General features: G+C 48.3%; 2 protein-coding genes across 2 annotated transcripts in view; one reads left to right on the top strand and one right to left on the bottom strand.

Moving 5' to 3' along the window:
* LOC147717661 (E3 ubiquitin-protein ligase TRIM39-like) overlaps positions 1 to 21,497 on the bottom strand; it is a 63,875-nt gene extending 42,378 nt beyond the window's left edge. Inside the window, exon 1 of the mRNA XM_086924448.1 lies at positions 21,005 to 21,497. Coding sequence (XP_086780574.1) covers positions 21,005 to 21,412 — 408 coding nt within the window. The 5' untranslated portion in view covers positions 21,413 to 21,497. The remainder of the gene's footprint in view (positions 1 to 21,004) is intronic.
* A 43-nt stretch (positions 21,498 to 21,540) lies between these two features.
* Positions 21,541 to 22,622, top strand: part of LOC147717662 (E3 ubiquitin-protein ligase TRIM39-like) — a 112,148-nt gene continuing 111,066 nt past the window's right edge. The window contains exon 1 of the mRNA XM_086924449.1: positions 21,541 to 21,802. The gene's annotated coding sequence lies outside the window, so the exon portion shown is untranslated. The remainder of the gene's footprint in view (positions 21,803 to 22,622) is intronic.

Below are 22,622 nucleotides of genomic sequence, written 5' to 3' on the forward strand. Positions count from 1 at the left end.
AGGCGCGCCAAAGGCAAGCCCGTCTGGGCCCGTCCGGGCCTGGACCGGGCCTAGGGCCAGTCCCCCTGCCTCACCCACCAGCCCTGCCCGCATCCGCTGGACTACTGCCCAACTTCGCTCACTCAATACGTGCCTATGCCTGAACAGCCTTCGCTGCATCCCCAATCACCTGGAATCCGCTTCTTACCACTGCTCACAATGCAACTTCTCCCTCCCGCCCTGCCAACCTCGCCTCTCCCCTTGCCCCCCTCCACAACTATCATCCTCCAATCAGTACACCCTGCGAGCAGGGTTGGTTAATTGTCGATCTCTTCCCTGCCATGCCAATGACATCTGGATGTCCATCTCATCTGACGAATGGGATTTGCTCTTTCTAACCGAGTCCTGGATCACAGACTCTTCCTCGCCGGATATCTACCTGGCTATCCCCCCAGGTTATGACATCAAATGCCTGAATCGGGCTGGAGGTAAGTCTGGAGGCGGTCTAGCCATCATATTTAAATCCTCTTTCCAGCTGACTTTTACTAAACTTGCTGATATAGGCACAATCGAAGCCATGTACTTCTCTGTCTCTGACTCTGTGTCAGTTATCTTGACTGGCATATTAGTCTACTATCCCCCCCCCGTCACCGCCCCCTCCCTCACTGCCCTTGTTCACCTAGTGGTTGACCTATCTATTAAACACCAAAACTTTATTGTCCTGGGCGACTTTAATCTCCACATTGACAACCCGCTATGTACTAAGGCTACCAACCTGGTAGATACTATGGAGAGCCTCAATCTCAAACAACTGGTTGTAGGTCCCACTCATGTGGCAGGCCACACGCTGGACCTCGTCTTCGCTAATTCTTCACTCATCACTGTCCTTCAGCCTCTCCCTCTTACCTGGACTGATCACTACCTCATCCCATTCTCTCTCACCTTGGGACGCAAATCTGCCCCAATGGCTCCTAGGAAGGAGCTGGGAAGAAAGTGGCATAAGGTTACCTGCGCTACCCTAGACCCTATATTCCACTTTCAGTCGGAGCACCTCTCCCCGGACATCGATGAAAATGTTTCTAGGTTGAACTCCACTCTCCTTAAAGCAATTGATTCTATTGCCCCCCAGGTAACCATCTCCTCCTCTAGGTCGCGACCCTCTGCTCCCTGGTTCTCCACTCCCCTGCGGGAGGAGAAAAGCAGATGTAAGGCTCTTGAACGCAAGTGGAGACTTAACTACGATCTTGAAGCCAAACACCTCTATAAAACGGCCCTAAAACAATTCCTTAAACTTAAAAAAAGCGCGATGAAAGACCACTTTGCCGCTCAAATTAATAAAGCTAAAAATTCTTCAAAAACGCTCTTCAGCATCGTTAAAGACTTTATTAACCCTCCGGCCAGGGCCCCCCAGAACACCGCTAGTCAAGCTCTCTGTGAGGGACTCTCAGATTTTTTTCTGGAAAAAATCAATAAACTCTGTGTCTCCTTCCCCACCGAGCTGGTCACACAGTCTTCTTTCACCAGTCCCCCAGAGTCTCCGTCCTTCCACTCATTTAACAAACTCAACCAGGACGAGGCCATCAGATTACTCATCTGCTGTAAATCGGGTGCCCCCTCTGATCCTGTTCCCGCGAAAATCATGGGAGAACTGGCACCTTCACTTGCCTGCCCTTTCCTCTCCGTCTGGAATGCCTCCCTCCACCATGGCTTCTTCCCTACCACCTGGAAGGAGGCTCTGGTGATCCCCATTCTGAAAAAGGCTGACGCAGACCCCGCTGTCTTCACTAACTACCGTCCCATTTCCCTCCTTCCCAAACCCGCCAAGGTCCTGGAAAAAGCCGTACAGCTCCAACTTACGGAATACTTGGAAGATCACTCTCTGCTACACGGATCCCAGTCCGGTTTCAGAGCCGGATTCAGCACGGAGACGGCCCTGCTGGAAGTATCTGAAACCATCCGAGAATGCGTGGACAGGGGCGAGGAGGCCATGTTGGTTCTCCTCGACCTGTCCGCAGCATTCGACACGGTCTCTCACCCCATCCTCCTCGATCGACTTAAGCAGATTGGCATTGGTGGCACTGCCCTCGGCTGGATCGAGTCCTTCCTCTCACACAGAAGTCAAAGGGTACTGCTACGCCCTTTTAGGTCAGAGAAAAAACCTCTATCATGTGGGGTGCCGCAGGGCTCCGCCCTCAGCCCCCTGTTCTTCAATGTCTACCTGGCCCCCTTGGCTGACGTTGTGGAGTCCTACGGAGTGAGGGTGGTCTCTTACGCTGACGACACACAGCTGGTGTTTTCCTTTAGGGACCACTCGGACTCCGCATTCCTCAAGCTCCGCCAATGCCTCAATAACATCAGTGGCTGGATGACTGCGAACCACCTCAGATTGAATGCAGATAAAACTGAGGTTCTGTTTTTCAATCAGAAAACCCCCATCCCCTCTGCTTGGTGGTGGCCCACTGCGCTTGATCCTGCCCCGTCCCCTGTCCACTCGGCGCGGAATCTTGGTTTCCAATTTGATGATTCCTTGTCATGCAAAACCCAGATTAATAAAGTTACTTCCGCTTGCTTTATGAAACTACGCATGATAAAAAAAATTCTACCCTATCTCCCCCTGGACTCCCGTCGCACTGTGACCCAGGCTCTCATCACGTCCCACTTGGACTATGCTAATAGTCTCTATGCTGGGGCTCCCCAGTACCTGATAGCCCGGCTGCAGATTGTCCAGAATGCTGCAGCCAGACTGATCGGTAATATCCCGTACCGTCAATCTATCTCTGCCTTCCGGAGAGAACTCCATTGGCTCCCAGTGGCTAGCCGTATTCAATTTAAGGTCCTCACTCTTACTTACCGAGCCGTAAACAACTACGGACCCCCCTATTTGAAAAAACGGGTCTCGATATCCTGCTCCACCAGATCCCTGAGATCCAATGACCTCCGCCTCCTGATCTCTCCCCGGTTCAGACTTTCTAGAACCGGTGGCAGAGGTTTCAGTGTCATTGCTGCCAGACTGTGGAACTCCCTTCCGCTCGAGCTGAGGTTCTGTCCCTCCGAAACAATCTTCCGAGCCAAACTTAAAACCTGGCTCTTCTCCGGACTCTAGTCAATCCACTTTCCCTTTTCTCACTCCCCCTCTCCCTTGGCAACCCCTGAATTTTAGCGCCGGGACACCCCTTCGGGGGTAGCTGCGCGCTCTACAAACTACATAAAATAAAATAAAATAAACATCTGCTTTCCATACCAAGATTCAGGAAAGCACGTTCTGGAGGTAAAACCTTCCAGGTTTGTGCCACAACTCTCTGGAACAAACCCCCGATCGCAATTAGGATGATCCAGGAAGAATTACCCTTTCGTAAGGCACTAAAAACTTTTCTCTTTTGTTAATTCCCCCAGGACTATTTACTCTGCTTTCACTCAGAAGCGCCGGGACACCCCGTTGGGGTAGCTGCGCGCTATATAAATTACACAAATAATAATAATAATAACAGTTATCACCGTAAGAGACCTAGCAATGGGACTGATGTAAGGAGCTCATAAAACAACAACTTAACACACTGCCGGGTTCAGCCCCCCTCCAGAGAGCATTTTTGTGTCAGTAGGAGCCTCTCAAACCTCCCCCCACCACCACCAATACCATGGAAAATATATTTTTATGCCAGATTGTAATTAGCTTTATACAGGCACCCAAGCATATTGGCAGACAGGACACTGCGCTGTTGGCAAGTGCCTGAACGGAAGCTTGTTGAATTTCAGTGTTGCTCCTGTGGAAAGTGCTTTAGTCTTAAGTGTGATTGACCACATTAGTGTTCGGAATCTTACCTAACTGCATAGAGGAGACAGACGCCTGAGGGGTAGTACACATGTGATTTACATTTATATAATTTATAGCTCTAGCTGTTTGAAAGTATCTTGGTTGAGTGTTGCCTTAGTCGGAAGTGTTTTGGTGCTCTGCGTGATGGGTCCTTGAAAGCCTCCCTTGTGATGCAGGTCAAGCATAGATGCACGTGGACTTTCCTAGCATCCTAGTCAGAGCAAGGATTACAGTCCATTGTTGGGTTTCAGCAGCAGAAGAGAACCCCATAGGAATGCAATGGATTCCAGTGCAGCCATGGTAAATGCCTTTTCTAGTCTACCTCAAAATCAACAAGGGGAAAACTCAATGGCATGCACTGGATACAGGTAATTAAAGGAAATGGCCTGAAACGCCCACTCGGGTGTGTCAAAGGATTAAACATAGTAATGCAGCTGTTTACAGGCAGTCATGGTAAATGCTATTTCAGGTCTACCCATAAGCAATATGGGGCAACCCTGGCAAGCACAAGGGACAGGCAGCACCGCAAAGTAACTGAAGAGTCCACCCAGGATAACAGTGTTGGTAATTTGCTGTGCAGTGTAAGGAATATAATTACTAGGTTAGACAAGATGGAGGAGTAAGGGGAGGGAGAACAATTGGTCAGGTGCCTGGCCCTAGTCCCTATCATAACATTTATTTATTTATTTAATTTATATGGCGCGTTATAAATCCAGGGGTCTCTAAGCGCTGTCTGTCCAGATTTACGTGATAAGATGTTACATTCACTTGAAACCAACTGTGCACCTAGGATCTGCTCCATGCTTGTTTAAACAAAACAGTTTTTAGTTTTTTTCTGAAGGAAAGTAAATTACTTTCCTTCCTGAGCTCTGGATCCAATTTGTTCCATAAAGCTGGGAGCGTGTTGGAAAATGCACGGCCCCCCACCGTGGTCAATTTGAAGCGGGATTGGGACAGAAGAGTGGCGTCCGACGAACGCAAGGTCCTACCCGGTGTGTAGGGGGATAGTCGAGATTTCAGGTATTTTGGTGCCTTGCCATATAGTGACTTGTGAGCAATACACAGTCCTTTGAAGACAATTCTCTGACGAATTGGGAGCCAGTGCAGCTCCTGCATCAGGGGAGAGGCATGGGCAGTCCTGAGTTTTTTAAATATCAGCCTAGCTGCATCATTCATGACTCCCTGTAGTTTGTCCAGCAGCCGCTGTGGCAAACTTAAGTATAGGGAGTTCCCGTAGTCCAGCCTAGCCAAAATTGTGGCTGAGACCACGTGTCTCAAAGTAGGGAATGAGAGTAGGGCAGAGATCTTCCTTAGTTGTCTTAGGAGGCCTATACAGGTACCCACTACGGTGGTAACTTGTTTTTCCATGGATAATTTATTATCCACATATAGGCCTAAGCTCTTGACTGCGGCTGCCGGTTTTGGTGGTGCGCCCAGCTCCCTAGGCCAGAATTTCTCGCTCCAAGGGTTGCCCGAGATGGAGATGGGCAACACTTCCGTCTTGTCCGGATTGACTTTCAGAGAATTCTCGGACATCCAATTGACTGTGGTTTTCAATATGTCCTGTAACCTAGTGGATGCTCCCGGACCGTCATCCAGCCGGATGATAATCTGGGTGTCATCAGCATAGTTGTACACTAGGCAATCCATCCTGTTCAGGAGAGCAATTAGTGGCTGCAGGTAGATGTTGAAGAGTAGGGGTGATAAGGCATAAGAGGACAAAACACGTATGATGCCTGAGGAAGATTCAATTACCTTCCAGTCCTCCATCTTCATCTGCATGACTGGGCTGGACACTCTGAGAGCACAGGTAATATAGATGGTTGGAGACTATCACTTGTAAACCCAAGCAGGTAAGAGATTGTGAGGAGTAAGTGCTTGTTGCGGGGGGGGCGGACTGAAGGCAAAACAATCAAGGAAGGAGAGACAGAAGTTCAGACAAAAACTATCTTGGATCTTGCACAGAATCAGGTCTGACACAAGTATTCAGTTGACTGGTTGCAATGAACATTTATTTAATTACTTTTATTGAAATATCCTAGTGACTTAGTGGTTACGGTCAATGTAAGTGGCCACCTCTGTGCTATGAGAAGGCAATGGGGGGAAATCGGGTGGTGGTCTTAGTTGCCTCTTCTCTCTACCTGTGAACTAATTATCAAATTAATAAAAGCAAGAGAAACATCTTTTCTTAGAGAAGAAAGTTTGAGAACCATGGTTTTTAATTGGGCTATTTTTTCTGCATCAACTCTTGTAGAGCCATGAGGTCTCAGTGCATGTTATGCACTACATTTATATTCCTTGCAGGATGGGAGGGAGTGACGGTTAGTTAAAAGGAACATTTAAAATGTTTAGGGTGATGGGCTGCAGATCTCAGGGGGGAACCCCACACAGACATTGCCCAACATGAAGCAGAGCCCCTGACTCATCTATCAAACAGAAAATGCATTTATTAAGGAGTGGCTGCCCCTTTCCTCATGAAGATATGCAACTGTGAGTATTCCTTACTCTGTGTGACAGAATTACATAAAGTTGCACAAAAAGCTTCCCACAGTTTAAATTAAATGAACTGTGCCCTCCAGCCACCCTTCCCCGCTTCAATCAACATGGGTTCAAAAAAAAAGAAAAAAGAAAAAGACTGATAACATTTACCATCTGCTACAAGCAGGTGGCACATATTTGACAATATGGGCCCTTTTTTTCTAGGTGGGGCATGGGGGGTGGGGGGCAGGGAAGGGGGGTGGACATGCAAGATCAGGTCCATTAATACTAGGTCTCCATTCCAGGTTCCAGGGGGACAACGCGTAATCTTCATTTTTTCAAGGGTGATACTGGTCAAGATCTTAAATTCCGTCCCAGGTATCTCCCTGTGTATAAAATGGGGAAATTAGAATGAGGCCCTATGTGGTTTCAATATTTGGAGACGTTGGGTATTTTACCGGAAGAGTGACTTGGTTCCACGCACAATAGGCAGGCCTATGTGCTGTGCATATGCCAGAGGCTGTGCACTTTTGATCTACCTGAGGAATTCCTTCTGCTTCTATGTATGAGGCTGCCTATTGCGTATATTACAGGCCTGCCTACATACTGTGAATGTGTGGCTGTGCACCCAGCTCCTATTTGGCAGGCTGACAGAACTGCTACTCATAATCAATCCAGTGATACTAAAGTTACTGCCTCTATTCACAGGGATAGTTACCCAAGAGGCTATTCATGGTAATAAACCGCTCTTCGGATTCAGCCTGTATTTACATGTAAATGTAAACTCCAGTTTACATGATAATTTTCTAAGGTGTTTTCATGCTCTTCCCTAGATCACTCCCTTCCCCTCCCATACACTTCTGTTCTGATGAAGACCCCGGCGTAAGGGATACAACAACCTACTGTTCTATTGGGGTTGAAACATCGACATTTAACCACTGAGCCAGCATGAACAACAGAGATGTTGTACTGTGTTATTGTTTAAAACCATGGCTACATATTGTTTTGATAAAATTGTGATTAATAGGCTCGAGGAATGAGCCACGTGTTTTCTAAGAGACGTATAGTTTTGATGCACACTTTATCCTGCAGTCACTTCCCTATCCTCACTTGTACCACAATCACCCCACTTCCCCTCTTCTCGTTCCCTTCTAGGGGCACTTTTGTATGCAATAATATGTAAATATTAACATTAATAGATCGATGCCTAGTGTGAATAAAACATTGTGTGCAACGAATACCCTTTGTCCTAGTTTTGAATTTGAATTTATATGAATTTTGTGCATTGTAGTATTGCTTTCTGGGACAATTGTTCCTATGTTCTATTCACAGGGAGCTCATGGGGTGGCACTGCTTGTCACTTACCAAATGGTTAGCAGATAGGTTGCCAAGCAATATTTTGGAACCTTAAAGATCAAATTTTTGAGTGAAGAGGAGGAAGAACAATATTTTCCCTCAACAGTGATATTTTAAGAGCAAGATAGTAACAAAAATATTTATTTTGAAAATTTGACGTAGCACAGGCAAGTTCCAAGAAGCAGCAGAGGACTTTGCAAAGAACATTTTTATTCAGGCAGGAGCATTTCCAACATTAGATTCTATGCTAGCACCGTGTCATGTTTGGGGTTTTGATGACACCAGAATATAGAAACCTGGATTTTGTGATAGGGGAGTGGGTTGAATGTGATATTTTGGAGTATACCCTGTGCATGTGTTCTTTTCACATTGTTGTAATGACCAACTGCAGATATTTACAATGTAAAGGGTAAAGTACAAGCAGAAAAATTAATTTTCTCAGAATCGCACAACCTTTCGGTCAACCTTTGAATCCAGAATCTCCCGAGATGCTCTGACTGCACCTTTGTAAATGTGTTAATATATTACAATTATATTTGACCAATGTACATTAAAATGCAGGATTTAACCTATTTACAACTCTTTTAAGGGTGAATAATTCTATATTGAAATAAATAATGAAAAATGCATTGTGTGCATTGAAACTTATTGACACATTTCATACTTTTTTCACAAACATTGCTCTCCACTACATCCCTGGCCATGACGGAACCTGAACTTTTATGTTGCCATCAACAGTTGAATGGAATCTCTCAACAGTCCTCTCCGTGAGTATTATAGAAGTATAATCACCTATTCTTATACAGGAACTCGGTCTTATAATTCACAGATCCACCACACCGAGCATATATATATATATATATATATATATATATATATATACACTGAAAAAACCATAGGTTTCACACCAGTTATAGTTACCTGGAAATTTTACTGACATAAAACCATTGAAATTCCCACGTTATAGTTAGTTGGACTCACTATAACTTGCGCGCCTGAATGCACTGCTGATGATGTCACATATTACATCACTCCTGACATGGTCAGTGACATCACTAATGAGATCACTGATTTATTTATTTACAGGTTTTACCGCGCTGGCTTCGACTCCCGGAGGAGTATCTCCGCGCCTTTGGCTCCTACCACATAGATTTAGGGGAAGAACTGTAGTGCAGTAGTTCTAGCCTAATGTTGGAATAAGAACGTCTTCAACATCTTTCTGAAAGGGAGGTGTTCAGCACATAGCCTAAGAGATATGGGGAGACTGTTCCAAAGGGAGGGTCCTGCTACAGAAAGTGCTTTAGCTCCAAGTCGGGCCTTCTTTGCTCTGGGTACACACAGAAGGCCTTGTTCACTAGACCTGAGAGTCCGAGAGGGTATGTAGGGGATGAATTTGGTGGCCAGGTATGCGGGGCCCATCCCGTTGATACTTTTATGTATGGTACAACATATTTTAAACTTGGCCTTCTGTTTGATAGATAACCAATGTAACTTAGTTAGCAGAGGTTTAGAGGGGGTGCGCGGAGGGGCGTTTAGAACTAAACAGGCAGCCGTATTCTGGACCACCTGAGTCTTTTTGCGACTCCCTCGTTGACAGACAGGAGCAGGCCGTTGCAATAGTCCAATCGGCTCAGGACTAGTGCCTGTACCAGAGTCTTCCTGGCTATATCTGGAAGTAAGGGGAAGATTTTCTGCAGCATGCCAATCACATGGAAGCAGGCTCCCACCACCTGGTTGCCATGTTGTTTGAGAGTAAGTTCTTGGTCTAGTTTGACTCCCAGGTTCTTAACTGTTAGTTTGGGTTTAGGTACTGGTCCAAGGTCTTGTGGCCACCAGTCTGGAGTCCAGAGTAATTTTGCTTCACCAAACAACATGACTTCTGTCTTCCCAACATTACATTGCAGATAATTGGTAGACATCCAGAGGGCTACTGCTTTCATGCACTGGGAGAAGGAGTTTCTCACCACAGGGGTAAAGATCTTGAAGGGGAAGAGGAGTTGCGTATCATCCGCGTAGGATATCGGGATGAATCCGTAAGTTCTCATGATGTTAGCCAGGGGTGCCACATATATGTTGAAAAGCATAGGGCTCAGGCATGAGCCCTGTGGCACACCCTTGGAGATTTCAACTTCCTCTGATCGAAACGTACCCATGGTGACTTGGTGGGTGCGGTTAGCTCGGAAACTCCTTAACCATGCCAGCGCCTCATGCTTCAGTCTAGCAGTGAGGATGGAGTGGGATACGGTGTCAAATGCCGCAGACAGATCCAGCAGCACCAGGATAACGGAGTAACCCCCATCCTGGTGCATGTGAAGATCGTCTGCGACTGACATCAAGGCGGTCTCGGTGCAGTGCAGAGGCCTGAAACCCGACTGTGATTGGTCCAGTACTCCTTCGGTTTCAATGTATTCGGACAGTTTTCTGTTTACGTATTTTTCAGTGATTTTGCCCAGAAACGGGAGCAGTGATATGGGTCTGAGGTTGGCTAGCTCATCCCAGGGAATTGCTGTATTTTTCCTGAGCAGTTTGACCAGAGCTTTCTTCCATCCTTTCGGAACCTGTCCTGTGCTCAGCGAAAGGTTGACCAACCTCTGGATAGTAGGACCTAGATCCGTTGCCAGAATGGGCATAATCCGTGCAGGGACAATGTCCGTCGGGCAACCACTCTTTATCTGGGTGATGAGTCTAACACTTCCTCAATCTGAATAGGCGGAAATACAGAGGGAATTCATGACCGGAGGCTGCATTTCTGTATTTATAATAGGGTCATTAACATTCCTACTAGTTTGATTGGAGTGTATGCTTTTATCATAGATGGCGTCTATTTTTTGAATGAAAAACTGGGAAACATTGTCGCATAATTGCTGTGTGGCCACCTCCGTGCTTTCGCAGGCTATAGGTTTAACAAAGGTCTCTAAGATATGATATGCTTTAGGGTTGTTTCCGGCCATGAAAAGTTGAGAAGCTATATGGTTTTTCTGCGCCATGCGAATGTCTTTGTGGTATACTGTCAAGGAACTTCTGTATATTTGCTTGTCTCTGTCTTGGCGGGAGGATCTCCATTTTTTCTCTAGTTTTCTGGTGGCTTGCTTGAGCACTCTCAAGTGTTCTGAAAACCAGATTTCCTGTTTACGTGCAGGTCTGGGTTTAAAAGTTTTAGGTGGGATGATCCCATCAATAGTATTGAGAAGCATCTCTTCGTATCTATTTAAAGCAGTATCAATGTTCTCACCGGTGCAGGTGTGGGTGCTAAAAAAAAAAATGTGTAAAATCTTGCTGGGTTAATCTGTGCCAAGGTCTTCTTTTGCTTGATAAGGCAGTATGTCTTGTGTCATGCGAGATAGGAGTGGGAGTATAGAATTCAATGATGAAGTGGTCTGTCCATTCCACTTGATAGGGGGGCATACATTCAACCTGCAGGGAGTTAGTTAGAACTAACTCTAGCGTATGTCCCGCCTGGTGAGTGAGCCCAATGTTAACCTGCCGTAGACCCAGTGAGTTTAGGTCTGCCATTAGTGCCTGCACTTCGTTACTGTTGCCTAACTCACTGTGAATGTTAAAATCACCTACGAGTAGGAAGTCAGAATTGCTGTGTATGTGGGGTGCCAATGCTTCCATCAATACTACAGATATATTGGAGCATGGACCGGGGGGGCGGTATATTAAAGCTCCCTTTCTACTATTTTTAGATGAAATATGAATTTTAAAGATTAGGAGTTCTAATTCGGGAGTGCACATCTCATCCAATACAGTGATATTGATTTCCTGTTTATGGACAATCGCTATTCCACCTCCAACTTTGATGGGACGGTCTAACCTAACGATTTTATAACCTGTAGGAATTCCTAGTATTATGGCAGGGACCGAATGAGGTTTAAGCCATGTTTCCGTTAGGAAGCACAGGTCTGGTACTTCTGATGAAATTAGATCCCATACTTCTATAGCATGTTTAGGTAGGGATCTGATGTTACATAGCAAATTTTTATTACCCAGAGGAGTATGGGTCTTCCCTTTGTTTATAACGATGGAGGAGTGGGCCGGTAGCCCGTTGTCGGGTGGGCGAAGTTTAAAGAGGGTGTCAGAGATATCTCTAGCGCCTGTGCCTGCTTCAAATTGATATTTACAGTGGCGGCATGCAAAAGGGCCCTCTAGACTATCCTCCACTCTAATTGGACATTTCCAGGAGAATAGGGATTGGATATTTCGCAATACCTGTGCAGAGTAGGTTAGCCGCACCTCTGTATGTGAAGCTATAGTCAGCGGCCCCGGGTCCCGGTCTGGCGCGGACGGGCAGGTCTTAGGCTTGTCTTCGGCGCTGGCTAAGGCGCCCCCATCCAGTGAATGTGTGTCTTTCTGAAAAATAAATAGGTTTTATATATGTATTTGTAAAGGTGGATGGAAGAATAAATGTTTAAATAAGTGTCTAAATGGATGTTTTTTTTTTTAATGATTGATTAACTGGCTTATTAAGTGTATCTTAGTGAATACATATATTAGCGAGTAATGTTTAAATATTTAAATGTTTGTATCAGTGTTTCACTTTGTGTATAAGTGGCTGCATGGGTTGGTGAGTAGCTACATGTGTGTGTATATGGGTTATTAGATGTTTTTTAGTATCAGTAAGAGTGTCTGTATGGTTTGGTGAGGGTATTACTTAGCACATAGATGCATCAATGACTGACTCACTGTTTGTATGTGTTTTGAAGACAGCTTATGTGCAGGACTGTATGGGTGGATGAGTGTGTATATGTGTGTGTTAGTGAGTGAATGACTGTCTCACTAGTGTCTTTATCAGTAACTACATATGTTTTAATCTAGTATATGGAGTATTGATGTATATAAGTGAGTAAATGTGAGAGTGAGAGATTGTAAGAGTTCCTGTTTAAATAAGTATGTGTTTCTATAAGTGATTGTTTAAGAGAATAATTATGTGTAAGTTTCCTTAGAAGTAAGGTGGTAGTGTGTGTATAGCTGTATATGCAAATAAATGGGATGTTCAATAGTTTATTTGCATGTGTGAGTATGTGTGTGAGTAACTTTTGGATGACTGTCTGTGTGTAACGGGATGTATAGGTGTATCACTACATATGATAAGTGAGTATATGTATGAGTGACTATATAGAACTGTTGTTGAATGAGTGGATGTGTATATAGATGGCGGAATTACTGAATTGGTTGTTGTAACTGGTATGGGTATCTCCATGTTTTTGAAAATGTTAGTTTCTATTTTTGAATAGGTGTTTCAAGGGTTACATTACACTGAAAGGAGGTCTGTCACAAGGATGGTGTCATCAGTGATGTCATGAGTGATGTCACTGACCATGTCATGAGTGATGTAATATGTGACATCATCAGCAGTGCATTGCAGGCGCGCAAGTTATAGTGAGTCCAACTAACTATAACGTGGGAATTTCAATGGTTTTATGTCAGTAAAATTTCCAAGTAACTATAACTGGTGTGAGACCTATGGTTTTTTCAGTGAATTTAATAGGTTTTTCAAATGCTAATTCCTAACTATAACTGGTGTGAAACCTATATTTTTTCAGTGAATTTCATAGGTTTTTTAAATGCTAATTCCTAACTATAACTGGTGTGAAACCTATGTTTTTTTCAGTGAATATATATATATATATATATATATATATATATATATATATATATATATATATATATATATAAATTTCTATGGCAAAATGAAACCCCTCATTTTGTTCCTTTTCAAATTAAATGTATTAAGTGTTACCACTTTAGAATCAAACAATTTTTATTCAGCAGACATATAGCAGTGAACACAGCTAGGCTGCCTACATCCACCGGCCGGCAGAGCGTAGAGAAACAGCACAGAAACACAGCCATAAGGTCTACAACCCGGAGGGCGACCCGGCGAGGGCGGACTGTCAGCCAAGTGGTGCAACCAAGTCGGGTGTTAATGCTGCTTTTTATAAAACCAGAGAGAACAAAAACATCACAGAAGAAACAAAAGCCTACCCACCCTCCCCCACCTCCCACTCGCCCAGGACCCCCCTCCTTCCCACCCACCCACCCCCTCCGCATCAGCATGACCCAGGCATCTGAATAATATCTCAAAGAGGAGCGCGGATGAGTGAGGGACAAAATCACGTCGTCGGCGTAGAGGCTCACTTTGTGTTCCTCCGCACCGAAGCGGATCCCCTGCACAGCTGCATTGTCTCGAAGACGTTGCGCGAACGGATCCATGTAGAGCGCAAATAGCAGGGGCGAGAGAGGGCACCCCTGCCGCGTCCCGCGTATGATCGGAAAATATTCAGACCTGCAACCATTCACACGCACCGTAGCCCGGGGGGAAGCATAGAGGCAGCGGACCCAGTTGACATAGGTGTCCCCCAGTCCGAACTTCTTCAGTACTGCGAACATGTACGACCAGTCGACCCGGTCGAATGCCTTCTCGGCATCGATAGAGAGGAAGCAAGCCTGCGTACGGGACCGATGCACCAAGTCCATTAGGTGGAGGAGCCGCTTGGTGTTCTCGCCACCCTGTCGCGTCGGTACAAAGCCCACCTGGTCAGGTTCAATGATGCCGTCCATAAACGGGCTGAGGCGGGCGGCCAGGATGCCAGCGAACAGCTTCATGTCTATGTTAAGAAGCGAGATGGGGCGGTACGAGCCGCACTCCTTGGCGTCCTTGCCCGCTTTGTGGATGACGGTGACTACCGCCTCGGCCATGGACGGAGTCACGTTCCCGGAGTCCCTGAAGGAGTTAAAGAGACGCGTCAGGAAGGGGGCCAGGACACCACAGTACTTCTTATAGAAGGAGGTCGAGAAGCCATCTGGGCCCGGTGATTTAGCGACCTTCAAGCGCGCTATCGCAGAGACAACCTCTTCGATGCGTATCTCCGCGTCAAGAGACGTTGCCGAGCTCTGGGAGAGGGGTGTAATGTCGCAAGTTGCTAGGTAGGCCTGGACCCGCTCGGAGTCCGGGGGTCACACGTATAGAGCGCACGATAGAAGTGTTGGAAGCTATCTGCAATGCGCGTGTCGGCCGCCTGTTCTACCGCGTGCGCGTCCCTGATAACCGAGACCGTCGCCTGCTGCGTCTGGGCCCTCAGACGATGTGCTAGCATCCTGCCCCCTTTATCGCCGCTAAGATAAAATTTGTGGTGTAAGCGTAAAAGCGCATACTCAGCCCTATCCAGGTCTAAGTGCTTCAACATGCGCCTCTTCGTCTCCAGCTCTCTCCAAACCCGCTGCGCCCCCGTCCGCTTAAGGATTGCCTTTAGCCCACGCACATCGCGTTCGAGTTCCTCGCGCTTTTCCCTGCGCAGCTTCGCCAGTGAGGCCGAGATCGCGATGAATTCGCCCCGCACGACCAGCTTAAGCGCTTCCCACACTGAGCTAAGGGACATGCCGTCGACGTCGTTGGTGGCGAGGTAGTGTGTGATTGTGTCTTGTAAGCGGTCCACTACGGAGGCGGAGTGAAGAAGAGAATCGCGCAGGCGCCAATCCCCGCGGGCCCGTACGCCGCCTCCCCCCCCCCCCGGACATTGTCACAAAAATGAGCACATGATCAGATAGAGAGCGCGGCGCAATCTCCGCTGAGGAAATCTGGGGTAGCAGGGAGGTGGAGGCGAGAAAGTGGTCTAAGCGCGCGTAGGTCTTATGGGCTGCATAATAGTAGGTGTAATCGCGCTCTGATGGGTGCAGGGAGCGCCACACATCATGAAGCCCCCCCTCCTGTAGCCAGAGCAAGCCCCCCTTGGAGATGGCGCCAGTCGGATGGGAACGCGCCTCAGACCTGTCAAGGGCCGGGTCCATCACCATATTCAGATCACCTCGCACCAACACCCAGGGATCAGGGGAGGCCAGGACATCTGCAAGCGCCGAGGTTACAAAGGGTTCCTGCTGCACATTGGGGGCGTAGAGGGAGCCTACAGTGAAGCGAGAGTCGCCCCATTGAATCCTGACCGCTAGAAATCTACCCTTGACTTCCACCACCTGGGACAACACTTTACATTGCGCCTTCGCTCTGATCAGTATCGCTACCCCCTGCTTCTTAGCGCTACAGGAGGACCATAACTGGGTGGGAAAGCGTCTGTCTCATTCTTTTAGTGTCTTTGGCAAGGAGATGCGTCTCCTGCAATAGACAAATGTCACCCTCCGCCCTCTCTAACAGTGATAAAATCCCTGCACGCTTGACAGGGCTGTTAAGGCCACGAACATTCAAACTGACAATTTTCAGATCCTTCCACATCGCTAGGGCGGGACAGGAACCCCGCTAACAGGGTCCAGTGGCTGATGCGGAGTGCCCTCTGCCTCCCAACCCTTCCCCAACCCATCACCCCAACCCCACCCCACCCGAGACACCCCCTCAAACAAAACCCACAACAACAACAGTCTGACAAAGCCCTCCCATGTAAATGACAACAGGAGGAAACGAGAGTTTGTCAGAAGAGTCCCAAGGGCTGGGGGCATGGACTTAACCCCACCAGCCACCCAGATCCTGACACATGACAATATACACGGGGAATGTGACAGTACATTACCCATCAGAGTCCAACAAGCGGGTCCCTCCGCCGCCAGCAGTCAACTCGCAGAGGGGAAGTGTCCGGGCACAGCATTCAGGACCCCTCGGGCGTCTCCGTCACCTTTGCTACTGACGCCACCGCCGCATCTCTCTCCTGCAGACTGACAGACAAATCTGGACCCGAAGGCTTCGATGGCTTACCCACAGTTTGTCATTCCGTGGAGCGACGGCGAGTCCTCGGAGAGGGGGATGAGGATTCAGTATCCGGGTCCGCACTTTCCATCCCCAACAGCTCACGGGCTACCTCTAGAGAACGCACCTGGACCAGCTTCCCTTTCCAGCGAAAGACCAGTCGGAAAAGGTGCCCCCAGGAGTAGGGGACGCCCTGTTCTCGCAGGAAGGCAGTGACCGGACGGAAACCTCTCCGTTTGGCCAGGGTGGAGGCTGCCAAATCCTGGTAGAGCACCGGGCGATGATCACGGAACACGAGTGGGTTGTGCTCACGTGCTTTCTTCAGGATCCTTTCCTTGAGCTGAAAGTCATGGACACATACCAGGATATCCGGCGGGGGTGCGTTGGCTCCTCGTGGCAGGCCAACCCTGTGGGCTCTGTCCAGCTGAATCTCGCGGAGATCTTCGTCCTGCAAGATGTGGCGGAAGAGGCCATCGACGTAGTCTCGCAAGTCCGATCCCTCACCCTTCCATGGGACCGCCCGGATACGAATGTTATTGCGCCTGGATCTGTTCTCCAAGTCCTCTGCGTAGGTCTGCAGGTCGAGATTCTGCTCAGTGAGGCGGAGGACATCCTGTTGGAGCCGGTGTATGTCCCCGATGGTCTCCGAGTCGTGGTCCTCGAGGGTCGCCACATTATCACCAATGGCGTCGACGTCTCTCCTCACCTCCCTGAGAACCGAGGCCAACTGCGACCGCAGCTCCTGAATATCCTCCTTTATGGCCGTTAAGAGCTCCCGCATGAACGCTTTGGTGGCCGGGGCTTCGCTGTCGTCCGGCGCCGGGTCCTTGTCCGTCGCCGCTCGCAACGGCGAGCTTTTCTGTGTGCCCTCCTTCAAGGCCTTCTCCTTCTCTTTCCTGTTGGCCGCCATGATGCTGCTGTTCCACCGCACACTAAAGGCAGGGCACCTCCGTCGACTCCGGGACCAAGAGGACTGTACTCACGGGGGGGGGGTAATGGGTGGGGGGGGGGGGAGATGTTGTGGTGGGTCCGAGCACAGGCCCAAGGGGTGCGGCGCCGCAACTCCAGGTCTCCTACCGCTGCAGTGCTCCTCACCGCTGTAGGCCCGGGCGAGGGGGGAGGAGGGCACGACGTCGCCGCGTGGCAGGCCACCCAGGTCGATTCAGGCCGGGCCGAGGGCACCCCCAGCCAGCCCGCAGCCTTACCGCTCAGTGCTTCAGAGCCTCTAGAGGGCCCCCTCGCCAGGCCGTGTGCTGCGGGGCCCGCTAGGCCCGGGTCCAACGCGATCAGTCGCCGGCGGCACCAGGGGCAGGGTGGGAGCCGTCACTGTCGCTGCAGCCGTGTTTCACACAGCGGGGCGCCGTCTGGTGCTCCTTGAGTCTCCGCACCACAGAGTCCTCCTGCTCTAGGCTCTCCGCCGCGGGGAGCGCAACAGCAATGGCGCCCGGCGCGGAGCCACAGCAACCGCCCGCCGGCGGAGAGGACCGGACGCTCCGGGCCCAGCTCCCGGTCTCGCCGCCGCGAGGCACCGCGCCCGACTCCGTGCACCCAGTGTCGGGAAACTTCACCAGTGCCTGCCAGGTGGTGTCTGGATGGCCCGAGCCCGCCTCCGGGTGCGAGCAGGGCCCTCTGCAAGGCTACAACAATGCTGTAAAGAGAACGGCGAAGGAGGGACCGAGAAAGACGTCTCACTCCGCCGCCATCTTGGCCACGCCCCCCTAAGTGTTACCACTTTATTCCAATCAAGATGACTTCAGGTGTGCCATACTTTTGTCATAAGTAAGACTGTTAGCGTTCTAGTTGTTCTTTAGAACACTCTGGGACATTCTGTCATTGGGCTATAGTTGGGCTACATCCGGCTGATATTTGGGCTACATTTGGGCTCTTTTGTCTCTGGTGGCCATCTTGGGAGACTGCATATCAGAATTTTTTTAATGAAATATAAGAGGATTTGAGAAGTCACTCAAAATGTGCCCTAATTTTTCTTTCTTTAGCACTAATCATAATTTCTATGGCAAAATGAACCCCCTCATTTTGTTCCTTTGAAAATTAAATGTTTTAAGTGTTAACACTTTCTTCCAATCAAGATGACTTCAGGTGTGCCATACTTTTGTCATAAGTAAGACTGTTAGCGCTCTAGTTGTTCTTTAGAACACTCTGGGACATTCTGTCATTGGGCTATAGTTGGGCTACATCTGGCTGATATTTGGGCTACATTTGTATTTTTGTCTCTGGTGGCCATCTTTGGGCTACATTGGGCTACATTTGGGCTCTAACATATATATAGCCCAATGTAGCCCAATATATATTTTTTCAAAGTTCATTTTTTATAAAAACCACTGGAGCATATATCTTGAGACAAAGGCACATCGGGGTACCAGTCCCTACAATTTTGCCAAGTTTGGTGGAAATCCATTCAGCCTTTCGGGCTAAAACTGAGTTTGACCGCCCTATGGAAATTAACATGGAGAAAACACGTTTTGGGACCCCCCTTTTATCTCGGCCCCCGCTTGACGAATCCCCCCCACATTTTCAGGGAAGGAGCGGAGCGGGCCACCTACTTTGAGAAATTCGTGAAGATTCGTCCACCGGCGCCAAAGTTATTCCAAATAGAATGTTGCGGATTTCCTATGGAAAGTAGATCCTAACTATAACTACCTACTGGCGACCGCCAGTAGGTAATTTATTTATATATATATATATATATATATATATATATATATATATATATATATATATATATATATATATATATATCTATGTCCATAGAAGAAAAACTATCTTTTGCACAACATCTAATGCTACTCCCATCGCCCGGGAATCCAATTCTCCAATTAAAGAATCCAAGGGTCTATATATCTCTTCTCAGAATGACTCAGCAGTAGATGAAAAGCATCACTCCACCAAGCATGAAATACAAGCTCAACTTTCAGGATTTGTCTTATAAGCCACATGTTAAAGGCAAAAAACGTCTGCAAGTCAGTTGATTCTGTATGATCTTGTCGTGTTCTAATCTAGGACCCCGATCAATACTGTGACCTTATGCCCCTATACGGCTATAATCCATTCATACCCCTATAATGGCATAAACGATCAAGAGCGATATTTCAGAAACTCGTCTCTGGCCTAAAACGATCAGAGCCACATTTCAGAATCTCTTCCTCTGCAGCTCATTACAGCAGATGACACAGCAGAAGCCACTATCTTAGATTCCTAGATTACACTCCGAGTTCTTCAACAAGATAAAACTCAGCAACCTGGGAAAGCCCCGCTTGCTATGTTTTGATTAGTAATAGAACTCTAATGAGCACTGAGAGACGATCACTTCCTAGTGACATCTTTATTGACGTCTTATGTCCAAAAACGTACGTCAAACAAGGCACCTTTCAGGTATAAATATTACCAACGTTGCCTTAAGCAAACGAGACGACATTGATGATAGCGATGGTGTGGTGAATACAGGAGCAGAACAGCTGTCCCTTGCAGAGCCCAGTAGATGCAAGCAGCCAACGGACGCTGTCCCTCCTCCTCCTTGACGCGCTAAGAGAGACACTGTCTTTTCTCTTGCCGAGAAAATCCAGCTCCGGCGTTTCCAGCCTACTCTTGCGAGTGACTGGGATATCGAGTCCTGGAAGGAGATACAAGACCTCCAACATTCTATTTCAGAGGTATGGTGTTGACTAAACCCTTAGAGAGAATTATTGAAGCAAACCTTGGCAAAACCAACTTAACTAAAACTGCTACTTACTTCCCTCCCAAGTATTAGGCTTAGGTCAGGTACACTGGGGTAGGCGTAGTTAGAAGCACCAGTTGAGTACGTTAGTCAAATGTATATATGAATGTATATATTTTATTCATTTTAACCATTGTATGGCTAAGAATCAATGCTTTTACAGTACTATTTCGCAATCCTCATTTTACTGTACGCACTTTTTATAATAACTAGTCTTGCAATTGTGGCAATTCATTTCTCTTGCATGAGAAGAAAGACTGTTCAATAAATAATACCTTTTATTGAAAACGCCCGTCTCTCTATTCTCTGCATCTTGGTGAAAGTAATCTGCACAACTGACTGAGTGAAATAACTGTCTCTTGTTTCACACGACTCTAGAGATTGACTCTTATTTCTAAGGAGCAAAGTTGTCATGTTTATGCGGTTGTTGGAAAACGGAATCCCTTCTTGTCTGTACCAGGGAAGCTGATCACTTCCTATTCAGTCAAGAAAGTTTCCAGTGACCTCTGAGCTAGTTGGTACAAACCCAATTAAGTTTAGCATAGTCAGTAGAGATCTGGAAGACCGCACTTCTACGTCTATACTACTGTTTATGTTATTCCAATGCGCAGGGCCTATAGGGAAAATAGGAACTACACTACAATCTTGTTTAAATCGGGATCATTAAAGCAATAATATGATAGCCCAATCTCTACATAGGGGATTACTCTAGCATTAATGTGCTTCAATTATACTCTTAGATTCACCGTGCTGTAGAGAGCACATTATAGCACCAGGCCCGGGAGTCCTGGCAGAATCCCAGCAGTTTCTCACACAGGCCTTGTGTTCTTGGGTACGGCCATGTAGTAAAAGAACTGAGGTCCCAACGATGCCCCCCCACACATGGCTTGTACTCTAGGTCGCCGTCAGAATTGATGGCAAAAGAGCTGCGATCCCAGCAGTGCCTCGCACATACCTTGTACTCTTGGGCAGCCTCCTCTACAGGAACGACGGTGTGAGCTCGGTGGTCCCTGGACCGGTCACACACCACACAGATGGGCTCCTGGTCATCCTCACAGAAGAGCTGCAGCCGCTGCTGGTGTTTCTCGCACACGCTCTCCTGCGGCTTCATGGACGGGAGGTGAATTTTTAGCATTTCCACGAGGTTCCCCAGCTGACGGACAGGCTGAAGTTTTTTCTCGTGGGATATTTCTCTGCACTGGGGACAGGCGAGGTTAGTATCGGAGCCCTGCCAGCACCGTGAGATGCAGGCCTGGCAGAAGATGTGTCCACAGCCGATGATCACCGGGATCTTGAAGTATTCCAAACAAATCGAACAAGTGACTTCGTCCTCCAGGTTCTGAGACTGAGCTGCCGCCGCCATGATGCAGGGAACAGGCTAGTTTCGTTTCTGCTGCTGTTCAGTTACAGGATGAGGGAGGCCCGGTAAGGGTGGGGCCTAGTGCGGGAGGAGGTGGGGCCTATCCAGCAGGGGTCGGACCTAGTGCGGGGAGGGCTCGGGCCTAGTTCGGTGGAGGGCTGAACATGCTCTGTGACTGGGAGGCTGGGCCTGGCAGCAGCCTCCCCGTCACTGCGGGGCGCGTCCGGCTGGGCCTGGCAGCCGCCTCCCCGTCACTGCGGGGCGTGTCCGGGGAGGTGCAGTGCGGACCCTGGAGGTCTGGTCCGGTGTCTGTCTGCTTGCTTCTGCTGTGCATACAGGCCTCGGTCGGAGCACGGATACCCTTGCCAAGAGGCCCGCGAGTCCCCGAGTCAGGTGAGTGCCCCCATGTTGTGTTTCCCTTCTTCCGGCCTCCCTGTGAAGGGCTGCCATGACACGGAGAGGCTCAAATGCCTTTCAAATCCTCCGCACAAAGAGCCCCGTTATATCAGGGCTCAGCCCGCACAAATTCGTTTACTCTCAACCTAACCGGCTGGTGCGGGGTCGGCCCCGCGACCCTCTTGGGAGGCTCCGTGACACATGTGGGGAGGGAGGAGAGGCTCCTTGACACATATGCAAAGGGTGAGGAGGGGGAGGGGTGTTAGACTCGGCGAGAGGAGGCTCCAGTCTCATGACGCCTCCCCTCGGCTGGTCAGGGGCTGTGGGGGCTCCAGTTTAATGACCGGTTCGGAGTGACCCTTGGTGTGGCTGAAATATTGTGATGTGCTCGCACCCTTGAGGCAGGGCCTGATTTATTTTCGCCGCCCCCTCTCTTCGAACAATGCGCAGCGACAGGGCGAGAACATGTATTTTTTTTCTTCAAAAATTGGAATTGTACCGCGGCTGCAGCGTTCCCTAGAGATGACGATTAATATGTGCTGCTGCACCACAGAAAGCCCTCAGAACAATCCCCCCCACACCTCCGAGCAATACAACAGAAATGCAGGAATTTGTTGTGCCATTCCTGGGGCCGTCATTCTCATAATTCTCTGTCTGCCTCCTAAAGCATCCTTTAGGGCCTAGTCTGTTTGGCATCATTATTCATTTTTTTTTTGTTCAACCAAGTCCTTGTTGGGCAATCACCTCCCCCCCCCCCCCCCCCCCCCAAAGCCCTCTGCGTCTTTACATGGTTATCATTTACTCAAGTGGTATTTAT

The sequence above is a fragment of the Lissotriton vulgaris genome, chromosome 5, assembly GCF_964263255.1.
Source record: "Lissotriton vulgaris chromosome 5, aLisVul1.2, whole genome shotgun sequence".
Lineage (NCBI taxonomy): Eukaryota > Metazoa > Chordata > Amphibia > Caudata > Salamandridae > Lissotriton > Lissotriton vulgaris.